This window comes from Sphaeramia orbicularis, chromosome 20, assembly GCF_902148855.1.
Source record: "Sphaeramia orbicularis chromosome 20, fSphaOr1.1, whole genome shotgun sequence".
Taxonomy (NCBI): Eukaryota; Metazoa; Chordata; class Actinopteri; order Kurtiformes; family Apogonidae; genus Sphaeramia; species Sphaeramia orbicularis.
In genome coordinates, this window is record NC_043976.1 from 22335888 (window position 1) to 22348262 (window position 12375).

Here is a 12375-nt window from a genome sequence, read left to right on the forward strand (position 1 = left end):
CACAGAGACATATTGTCTGACTTGACTACCTTTTCATTAACTGCCTGAGCGACAGTATGGTGTGCAAAAATTCTTTAGAGGTTACATGTTCGTGTTTTTAAGACTCTTAGGAAGTCTTGAGTGCTGGTTTCATTGTGTGAATCATTTCACACTGTTGCTCTGTGATTTGAATCAATTTGTATGATTTAGCCTTTTTCTTATTTCTACTTTTTTCATTTTATTCCATACATCCTGTCTCCATTCTCCCTCTCTTCTCTTCCACACATGCACCACGTTTGTCCTTTTCCTTTTTGGCTTAACTGTGTTTGTGCATGTGTACATGTGCTTGGACGTGTATATGTGTGTCGGGGGGAGTCAGTCGGGGAAGAGGGAGGCAAAGGAGCAAGGGGTACGAGGTGGGGGCTGGGGGGTCCTACGCTCCCGGGAGAGAGGCAATTTCACAGCTGGTTTGCTCCTTAGGCAGTCAGGCTGAAAATGCTGCAGATTTGTGGAGCAAATTGAAATGGTGTCAGTGCAGGAACAAAGCGCCGAGCTGAATGACGAGGTAGGCGTGTGTGCGTGTCTGTGTGTGTGTTTGAGAGAGAGTGAGGTGGGGTTGAGGGGCTCTAAATTCAATAACAACCCTGTAACATTTTAGCCACGCCTTTCTGACACCTGTCAGTCAATCAGTATGCAGCGGCCGGTCCGCCCACAATCAGCATTATATTGTTTGCATGTGTGTTGTGCGTCAGTGTGTGTCCTGCGAGTTTTATTTTCAAGAGGAAGAAGCAGTGTGTGGTGTTTGCGCCGACCGAGCTTGTTCAACCTTGGCAACCGTAACCGAGGCTCCATTATGGGATGTGCATGGTTTGGTTGTTGACTAGGCAGTGCATCAACGGTCAACAGCTGTGTGTGCCATGTGGGCAGCCATAGACAGCCATTAAACGCACACACACACACACACTCTCTTACACTCACACATTCCAGAGTTTGCATTTAGTTGCATTAGATACTCTTGCCACTTGATTATGCCACAGCAGTAAAAACTGAAATTACAATTACGCACATTGCCGATTGGCAGGTATAATGGGCACACACAAACCGGCACACAGACTGACACACACAGGAATTGTCAGGGGATTCTTCCTGGTGGTAATAATAATGCACTCGGCGCACACCTGATGGCAGTGTGGGGTCGGGACTTAGCGTGCCCTCTCCAGTGTAGCAGGGAAATGACGAGCCAATAACTGCAATTAAACATGCAGTATAATGGCTAATCAAATTGACAGCCTCGGCTGTTCGCATGCCTCTCTCACAATGGCTTATCACAACAAACTATTATGAGGGAGGGTATTTCAGGCCTGATCCCCTCTTTTCATTCTCTCTCTCCCTCTTCCCGTTGTCTCTGATTCTCTCCATCTCTCTCTTCTTTCTGTATCTGTACCCTTGCTCTTGTTTTTTCCTTCCCTTCCCTCCCACCACTCTGTCTTGCTCATCTCGTCTGTCTCCCTCTCTCTCTCTCTCTCTCCCTCTGGCAGGCTGTCGTGTGGCTCCAGTTAATTGCAGTGGAGATTAACAAAGCAAGCAAATTTGTTTTCTTGCTTTACTGTGTCACACAGAGGAAGGTAGATGTTTTCATGGAAGTATCGTCATATGAATGGGGTGTGCATTTGTAGAGTCATGTTCAGTCTAGACATCTGTCAAACTGGTAAAATGAGTTAAATCGTGTCTTTTGCATTTTGTAGTTATATTTAATTTAATGCAAACAATAGTTAAAGGGAGTTGTACTTTTTATGTTTTTAGCTGTGTCAAATAGAGGTCGAACCATTGAGGAGTTTTATGGCCAGGTATTATAATGATTGTTTCAAATAGGACAAAGTGGTCAGAAATGAATGACTTTTGACTATATTAGAAACATGAGAAGTCAAAGTAATGAACACCTAAATATAAACTCTGTGAATATTAAACTCAACGTAATTTATCACTAAATCTGAAATTGAACATTAAGGTAATTTTAGGTGCTTTTTTTTTTTTTTTAGCTATTCTCAAACCTGTAACTGTCTTGTCTTGTCTTACCTTAGTTTAGCTTAATTTATCTTTGCCATTTAATCTATAGTATCCAACCAGTGGTCACAGGATACAGGTTTTATACTCAGCTCAAGCAGAGGGAGTCCACAGTTATGATATGTAATATTTTTTGCTTTAAAATGTGCAAAAATTACCTTTGTTATATCTTTTTTCAACTTGTGTGCTTTAATTTTACAAAATGTTTCCAAGAGGATACATACTTTTACTCAATTTCCTATGTTTGACTGGCGTCGTATCCCCTTTGCTAACAGCATTTCATGTTACTTATGGTATACTAATTAGAGTGAAATGAGATGATACAAATATACATAGTTTATCCAAAAAAAAAGAGACTCCCACACACTAATATTAATGAATTGACTTTAGCTTTTATTACAGCACGCATTCACCGTGATATTGTTTCAGTAAGCCAATGGCATGTCACAACATTTATTTCTATCCTTTATTAGACACATAAAGATCGTAACACTGCCCCCACAGGCTTGTACTGTAGGCACTAGGCATCATGGGTAATCACTTCATCTGCCTTTCTTCTCACCATGATGCATCTATCACCCTGGAACAGGATCAATCCGGACTCATCAGACCACATGACCTTTTCCCATTGAAACGCAGTCCAGTCTTTCTGCTCTCTGTCAAACTAAAGGTTCAGCTAGGATTATCCAATAACTGTTTGCTCAGTTAAATCCAAGTGGAGGCTTTTTTTTTTTGCCTACGCTGTGTATGACACTAAATGTATTGTGGTGTAATGTGCTACTTCAGTGTTGTTTAGTACACTACCTTTTATTGTTTTGAGACCTGCAGCAGACAATACATAGTGTTTAATAGACCAATAATAATGCATTCACAGCCTTTTAGCAGAATCAGAAATAAATTAATGGCATACCTTATTTCATCTTGTACATATTTTAACTAAAACAGCTTGGATTAGAGGTAAATCCCGGCCGTGGCTAAGGAGGTAAAGCAGGTCGTCCAATAACTGAAGGGTTGACGGTTCGAATCCTGTCTGAATGCGTATGAATGTTCGGTGGTGGTTGGAGGGGCTGTAGTTATGAATTGGCAGCCACGCCTCCGTCCATTTGCCCCAGGGCAGCTGTAGCTACATATGTAGTTTACCATGTAGTGTGAATGTGTACGCGCTTTGAGTATGCATTCATAGAAAGCGCTATATAAATCCAATCTATTATTATTATTATTAGTCACATGATATTTTCTGTATTATTTGGTTGTATGTTGTTTATAGATAATGTAAAATACTGAAAACAGCCAACTGCAACTTCCCAGATCCCTTTTTTTTCCTCAGTAATGGTGTAAAATTCATATATTTAGATTATAGTTCAGCTTCATACACTGAATTTAGATAGTTGACCTTCTAATCACACCATACAGCTTTCTCCTTGGCTCTGTCGAGGGATTACTTATTATTTTACACAAAAAACATGGGTTTTTGCATTTGGCATAACATATGCTACTACATATTTTGAAAGTATCTGAATACATAACTTCCATTTCATTCATTTTATTTCATTTCATTTCACATGTTTATTTCAAACCTGCTACCCCCGTTAAACACTTAACAAACGTCAACTGGACAGCCGATACACACATGGTTTGAAAAGGTTTGTGAATCATAGATGGCCCCCACTTTTAACAAGATAATAAAACTCTAGTTAATTTGATATATCTTCAGAACAACAGGAGGAAAACCCTGCCAAATAAATGGAAGTCAGTCTGTAAATGCTTCTTCCTGTGTTAGTATTTACACAAACCACTCTGTAACTGTACTGGTATTAATCACATTTTACCGTTTATTGGACTGTCATCTCTTCCCATTGACCACTCTACGGGGGATTTCAGTGTGGGAAAATTGTTTTCCATTCAGACTAGAGTCTGACAAACCTGACGCTGAGTTTGTGTTATGTTTGTGTTCTCTCAACAGTACTCTGAGAAGGCCTTGTACAACCAGCTGTGCTTCTACAGATTCATCTTCGACTGGGACTATGCAGTCGCCAAAGTACTACCAGCTGATGAAAGAGGTAAGATTATGACTAACCTGTTGTTTGTTCCTTCAACTGCGGTTTATCCTAAAACTTTCTAAAGTCTTATTGTTCTTGAGTTCCGGTAAAAGTGTGTGTGAATTCTGAAAATACGTCTGCTTTTTTAAATGTACCATATTTTATTCGTGTTTTGTTGTTGATTTCGTTATTATTCCGCCTCTGGAGCTGAAATCAAGTTACTACAACGGTTATTGAAGTTTGAATTTTGATCTCGTAACAATGCTTCTCCTCAAATGCACATACAACATAGCATTAGCAATCAATGGCTCAACATAAACCTTTTACCCAGGCTGCACTTACAATATTCACCAGTGATGTGATACGCACGCACTCACACATACACACACACACACACAAGTAGCAGAGTATGAGCATTGGATATGGGTAGGGGGGTTAAGGACATTCAGCTCCTCGAGTCGACAGCCCTAATTTAGGAGACGGATTCAATCAACCACACATACAGAATGCAAAACGCTCCAATCACTGCAAGAAAGAAGGAAAGAGCCCTCCATCGCTCTCCCTCTACCCCTATCCTCACTGTCCATCTCTACCGCTTTCTCTCTTTTGCTCTCTCTCCTTTCTCTCTCTCTCCCTCTCTTGGACAGGCACTCGTTTGGCTGTGTTGATTGAAAACAGGTTTTAGATTTGGGGAAATGATAGGGGGTGTAATGGGCGCGCTGACGAAAGGATAGCCCTTCTCCTATAATGGGACATGGAGCGTATATTTCCCCCCTTGGACTCAAATAGACGCTACTCCAGCGCTCTGGGTGCGCTTGGTAGGCGTCAGCCACAAGGCCTCTTTACCCATAGTTCTCCCTGATTGATGTCACTTGATTAGAAAGGGCTGCCAGGCTGAGTGATTTATTTATTTGATTAAATATGTATGTATGTATGTTGTTATTTATGTATGTATGCCTGAATGCTGGAGGAACTAGCCAGGACCAGAGAGGCAGGGAAAGAGTGAGACAGCAGAGGTAAATATAATGTGTAATCAACAGATGACCACTCAGAAGATGGAGGGAGCTGAAATAGAGGGATTGGACCAGGGTAGTGTGTGTGGGGGGGTGTTAACATGATTATAGCCTCCTTTTTTTCCTTTATTTCTGCTCAGATGCAACAAATCATCACCAATCAATTTTTTGCTCTCCTCCTTTCTTTATGTTCTTGTTCTTTGCATTGTTTTTGATCCGCTGCAGCTTTCTTCTCCTCAACTCTCTTTGTAACTCATAAAAGAATACAGTGCATTCTAAACTGTACGAGCATCCTTTCATTTTCCAGTGCATATAGAACAGTGTACATCACTTGCCCCTCAGCTGAAGATCAGTTTGGCATTTGGTGTACCAATAGCTGAAATTTGGTGGTCGGCTAACAACAGAGATTTCACTTTTTGTACATTATCACTTTTTTGTCCCACAACCATTTAGTTTGGCTGCTGCTATGGACACCTTATTGTATAATCCATTTAAGATTCTTCGCACTGACCCAGTTCAGGAGGTCTTAATAGACCCAAAAGGGCCCGGATTTGGTGTTAAGTGTTGATCATGAGGCGGATAAATGCTTTTTAGCTCAGCATCCACAGGTTTTAAACATCATTTCTGCACATCAACATGCTTACTTGCGATCGGCTTTATATAAATCACAAGAAGTGAGTCCGTTTCTGTGTTCTCTGAGCTGCCAGTCCATCAAATCAACCTCACTGGTTCAGTTGCTAAACCGCCAGCCTGTCGTTTTCACCACACCGTCCCCAAAATCTGTTTTACAGACGGAAGATGCGTCTGTAACACACAGTGCCTCTCCACTCGTGGTCGTGGTCAGCACCGCCCAGCACTCTGTGTAGTTAACATTCAAAGCAAGCCTCCTAGTTTTGTATTATGATTTAAAGTCAACATGCCAGCCAGAAAAATGTTTAGCCATATCAGACTGTGATGGCGGTTCACAATACATCTGCAGTGAAATTAAATGTTTGTGTTCATAGATGTGGTATGCTTTAAGTGGTCACAGGCTGAAGGTGAAGTTTAATGTCATACTGTGATGAAGGAAGTGACACTGACATAGAAATAAGGTACATTTCTTTTAGCAGGCATATTTACAGCAGATCCCTTAAGACTTTAAGATGACATGTCACTAAGCACGATTATGAGGGGGGTTTACATCATGTAACTTTATCAGTTAGTCCTGTTTGCAAACTAGTGTCTCCACAAAATGATTAATATCCAAGACACACAAAACACATTCCCCAGCTTTCCTGAAATACTACAGGATACATGTACATGTATACACACACACATGCTGCTATAAAATATAGGTTTAAGGAGTTATCCCTCCATCCTGGGGCAGTAATACCCCATATTACTGCATTACACACCCAGGGGCCACACTGCTCAGATTACAGGGACAAGACATACAATCCTATACACCCTACTTTACTCCTGTGTGCTTTGTCCATAGTGTGGTGCTCTGTGGGATTGTGTGGATATTAAGCTTTATACCAGTGTTTTTCAACTTTGGGGTCTCGATTCCACATGGGGTCCAGGAATTCAAATGGGGTCGCATTAAATTTCTAGAAACTGATTTAAAAAACAAAAATTACTAATAAAAAATATATGGTGAGTTGAGAGAGACAATCACAATACACAAAAGACAAATTCTGAAGCTGAAACTGAAGCACTGTGGTACCGTTTATCTTTCAAATGTTCATTGTGGTCGGTTTCAGATGCTGCAGCTCTTTCATAATTCAGAGTTTGAGTTCTTGTTTGTTCAGTATTGATTGTCAGCCTTGTAAATACAAGCTGGACTGACTGTACATATCCTGACCAAAGAACATAAAATTCTCACTTTGTGCGGTAATCTACACCTGGCTTTTCTGCCTCCATCCATAATAATATACATTATATAGACTAAATGTCGTCTAAAATTAATGTTTATTTGCAACATAGCATAGTAAACTATTACATGATCAAAAACCAATTAATTTTAGCAAAAAAAAGGTCTCCGTTTTGAATGTCTGGGGTCGACAGAAATTTGTGATGTTAAAATGGGGTCACGAGCCAAAAAAGGTTGGCAACCACTGGTCTATACACATAGATGAGCAGTGATCATGTATGGATGTTATCTCTGCTTAATATTGTTTTTCTTGTGGTGAAACTGTCAAAAGCTTTCAGTAATAACCCCTTAAAAAGGCAGTCGGAGATCAGCTTTGTACCCCATATGATTGGGATTGCAAAGATACTGTTGTTGTCATTTACCAAAAACAAAAGGCCAATATGTTATTCCAGACTGCCCATGGCAATTAAAAGACACATCTAGTGATATTTTTCTTTCTATACTGTCAACATGGAAAAGGCAATCAAAATAACCTCTTTCTACTTGTTATTAACTGTGTAGCCAAAGCATAATAAAGCTTATTCTCCTGTCATATACCTTTACTGTCATCAAAAAACTATTAAAATTCATATCTATGAGACACTCTGATCTACTAATGATGTTCCTCCAATGCAATGAGCCTGGGAACTGTTGAATATTTTAGTTTAATACTGTGAGAAATGTTCTCTGTATTTTAAATTTGTGTTATTCCGCCACAGGAAATAGACCCAAGCTGCAACACTGTCTGAGTAACAATTGCTAAAAAAGAGAAAGACGCCCAATTAATAACGATGTCAGTCTGTGCAATTCTCTAATCGCCAAAGCCTGTAATTGAGAGGTCCGTTATCTGTATTCTGATATTTTAGATTCTGTCACTGACCAAAGAGTGGCACTGTGTAAAATATGCAAAATGACAGTCACTACATTTTTGCTATTTTTCTTAATACTAGTTTGAGTTTGTATGTTTGAGTTGCTGGAAAAAATGATCAGTAATCTGTGCTCGTTGCTTCATAACCAAGCAAATAGATTCAGTTCACAATTGTAACATTGTCCACAATAATCACAATATGACTTTTTCACCAAATCATGCAGTTCTGCTAAAAAATAACCATATTTATGGAAAATGATTTTCCCTTTAAGAAAACTGGAAGCACATCTGTGTAGGAAAATACATATTCTAAAGTAAGAATCAGCAGGAACTAATGGAGGAAAGAGACGTTTACAAAGAGAAGTGCTCAGCAGCCTTATCTTTTAACGATTTATTTGCTATTTAATTCCCTCTTAAGTAAAATGTGAAAAGTGTATCATCACTGCAGAACTATACTGCATGTATTTAATGTGACAACCAGATATTCATGGTTTGCCATTCAGAAAAGACTTGTACTGTACATGTTTACGTATGTACGATTGTACATAATAAAACATATTAAAGGAAAATAGCCGTACATAAAAGAGCTCTGAGTGAACAGTGAAGGTAATTTGATCAGCTTGAATGTGAATGTGTTCTCTGCAGCGTGTGTACGCGCCTGGCTTATCTACATGTACATTGCATTTTTTGTGTCTGATTGCTGCGACTGAGTAAAACATGGAGGTAATTTCGTCCGCTGCAGGAGATCTCTAATAGATTATACACACACACAGGCGCACACACTATGAAAAAACATGCTGTCCGTTCCTTAGCTGGGAACATCCCGTATCAATGACTTTCAAATCATTTCATGTCAGTTTTCATCTCCCCGTCTCCCCTGCTCTCTCTTTTCATCTCCCCCTCCCTTGCTTGCTCTATCTGTTGCCTTTCTCTTCCCTCCATCACCATCCCTGAGACACCCCTCCACTCCCCTCCAGGTCTCAATCTTGAGTGTGGGCAGTATGATTGCGTGTGTGAGCAATAATGTAATTTTGCCGCATTGATAAAATATAAATTGTCCTTGAGCTGCGCTTTTCTAATGATCCATTTACCGACAGCTTCCCTGCCACCTCTCAGCGCTCTGCATTTGCTCCTCTTCTACCCTCCCACTCTTCTTTTTCTTCTCTCTCTCTCTCTCTCTCTCCTCTTCCTTTCCTCCTCTCCATCCCTGTCTACCTCTCTTCCCTCTCCATTTTCTTCCCTCTCTTTATATCCCACCCTCCCCTCCCTTACTCCGGCGATACAAAGCGGGGTGGCAAAATCCGCGGGTACGATTGTCAAATCAATTATTCATTCTGTGCAATTACACTCACACAAAGAAGTTTCCCTGTGCTCCGAGTGGTGATTAAATTAACTGCTATTCCAGCTGCCCGTCGCCACCAGCCTAATAGAATATTCATGGAGGCGGCCGACGGAATGGCCGATCTCCATTAACTTCATCATGCTCACTTAATTACAGGCTTGTTATTGTATTTACACCTAGTTAGAGCGTGCAGAGCCCCGATCTACTCGTGCCCAGCACCGCCAGAGTGTGCGCGAGTGTGTGACAACACCTAGTTAGAGCAAAGATAACCCCTGAAACACTCTCAGTGCATGTGTGTGTTTGAGTCCATGTGAACGTGTATGTGAGGACGACAGAGACTGGCTCCACACATTTCTGTCCTGTGTGATTAATTAGGCGAGGTTTTGTCGACTAAAGCTACGTTCATGCATGATGGTGGACCACCGACTGAACTCATTCTTTTCATGTCATTGTCCTTCTCCTCCTTCCAGTTCCTGCTTTGGTGTTATTTCACCTCCTCTCCTTGCTCTCCTGTGTCTCGGCCTTCCCAACAACACCATCTCCACTCTCGTCTCTCCTTCCACCTCACACTCACTCTTTAAGGGAGGCTATTTATTTGAACTACACTCCCCACTGTGCTCCAACTTGCAGCAAGGTCTCTCCCTCTTTCTTTTCCTCTATGTGACTCTTAAATCATTCTTTTATCTGTTCGCCACACAGTGATTGAGGTGGAAAAGAGAAAGGAGTGAGGAAGGCAGGAGGAGGGGGGAGAATTATTTTCTCCTACCTTTCAGAAATGATGACATGATTGCTTTCGCTTGATCATGCATCATCACCCCCCTTCTATTCCCCAGATAAATAGACTAGTTTGTCTCTCCCTGCCTCTCTTCTCCCCTTTCTCCCCTTCCAGCTCTGTCCTTGCTAACGTGAGGATTATCAAGTAATAGTTGCTGCTGCTGCTAAAGTCAAGCACACCATCTTCTGGGCGTGTGTGCATGCATGTGTGATTACTGTTTGTCACATGGATGTTTTTTAGTCACCATGACTGTGAGTTAGTAGGCTTTTTAAGTGTTTAACTATCGCCAGTCATCTCTATGTATGTTCTTTTAGGTGTGTGTGTGTGCACGCGCGCGCGTGCGTGCCTCACTGTTGATCTCTGTGTATCTAACCTTTGTTCCCTTGGGCAGTCAGTGGGCTGGTATTTATCCAGCAGCCGCTAATGTAGGATGCAGGAAGGACAAGACAGGAGATAGGGCAGTGGAGACGACAAGGACATGACAACCAGCCATATGGATGATGTTAAGTCTGTGTGTGTGTGTGTGTGTGTGGGTGTGGGTGTGTATATATTCGGTAGAAAAAAGGAAGCATGCACTCAAATATGAGTCAACATAAGTTGCCAGTGCTGATTTGAAGCCTTTGCAAAGAAAAATCTAGTTTTTAATGTTTCTGTTTGTTTAAGAAACTACATTTGGTTAAAAAAAAATTTCTAGTTTCTCTGCATCCGACTGGTCTTCAGATCAGTAGCAGGCCAAAGAAAACTTCACCTTGCTCATTTTCATTTCCTTGCATCTTCACTCAAGTCAGTCAATATACTATTATTCCTGGTGTATCTTACAATCATCACTCTGATAGCGTGTTATTACTTGGTTTCATGATACTTTGTCTACACTTGATGCCCAGCATAATATTGTAAAGATTTGGTTTGAGCTTCCCTGCTTAGGATAGCAGCTCCGTCTTCTCTCTGGCCTTATTGTGGCCCACCTGAAGGGATAACAGGGACAAGATATTGACTTCATGCTCTCGTTGGGCTTTTCTATCGATCCCATGATCCTGTGTGTGCACGCGTTGCCATCGACCCATCAGTCCAATTCTATGATTCCCCTCCTCTCAGCCCTCAAAGTGAGAGCATTACTGGCAACACTTGGCTCTGTTATCTTTCCAGTTAAGGGTGAAATACTCCTCAGTGGTTATTAGTAGCGAGGCAGAGTCGGTTTGAGCTTTGCCACCTTTACGGTGGGACATATCAAAACCTAATCATAAGGACGCAGGGGCTGAGAGTCATCCAGTAGTGAATCATCCACTGCTAAATGCATGCTGCAATATCAAGTTCTGCACTTAAATAGCCTGACTCTGACACAGCTGTGTGAACTGTGTGATCTTCCAGTGGTAACACTCTCTCTTCCACCCTTTGTTTGATCCTCCAGGTCATGCCAACAGATTCAGAGAGGAGAAGGAGGTGTATCGGAGGCTGAAGCAAGTACCAGACAAAGCCCTGGCCACCAGCGGCTACTCTGAGATAAACCTGGCCAAACTCTTCCAGGCCTTCTCATCCCTCAAGTAAAACAACACACATCTTTAAAAACAACACCGTGAAGAAGTGTCCGCCATCCACCTGCACGCGTTCGACCACATCAGGCGGTTTATGACTCAGATCGGTCATCATAAATTCACCCCGCCACCCCGTATCAGCTGCCCTGAACATAATGGGCAGGTTATAAGGCTTAAAGACCAATCGCACTCGTCCAGCTTTTCACCAGACACTGTCTAAGCACACACACACAAACCTGTGAACTGACCCCATCGCCCTGACTCTGTATGGTAAAGGGGAGTAGCAATCATACCTAAATGACAGTCTATTGTGTGTGCGGAGACTAGCTGTGCCCAGATGTGTGTACGTGTAAAAATGACTTATCCTCAGAGCAGCCGGTATACTCCAAAAGCCGCTAATTAGCCAATGATAGTGACCCCAGGCCACTAAGACCACTGAATGCCCGCGGCGATCGGACACTTGTTCTGATTACCACCATTCATCCCGAGTGTGTGGCTGTGTGCGAGGGCCTGTGTGTGTCTGCGTATCACAACGCAGGATGAAAGAGAGAGGTAAGGAGGATGCAGGGAGCGATGGGGTGAGGGAGGCCACACACACCGCTCCCTCGCTCTTTTGTCTCCATATCGAACAGCTGATCTCCTTCGCCTCCACTTCCACTGTTTAACCGATGCCATTTCATCGCTTTCATCATTTTTTTTTTCAGTGCTCGGCCTGTTTTAACACATGTAATTTTCCATGTATCTAACGTTTGTTGCTCAAGAGGGTTTTGTAATGATTTTTTTTTGTAATGGGTAGAATAAATCATATTGAGTATTTTGGTATTGATGACAATGTTTTTGATACTTAAACCTTAATAAAAAAGCTAAATGTG

At 41.6% G+C, this 12375-nt stretch overlaps 1 protein-coding gene across 2 annotated transcripts in view; it reads left to right on the plus strand.

Moving 5' to 3' along the window:
- Positions 1-12375, plus strand: part of pola1 (polymerase (DNA directed), alpha 1) — a 64574-nt gene extending 52199 nt beyond the window's left edge. For both annotated transcript variants that reach the window (XM_030123836.1, XM_030123835.1), the window contains exons 36-37: positions 4007-4103; positions 11380-12375. In XM_030123836.1, the coding sequence (XP_029979696.1) occupies positions 4007-4103; positions 11380-11516 (234 nt within the window). In that variant the 3' untranslated portion in view covers positions 11517-12375. The remainder of the gene's footprint in view (positions 1-4006; positions 4104-11379) is intronic.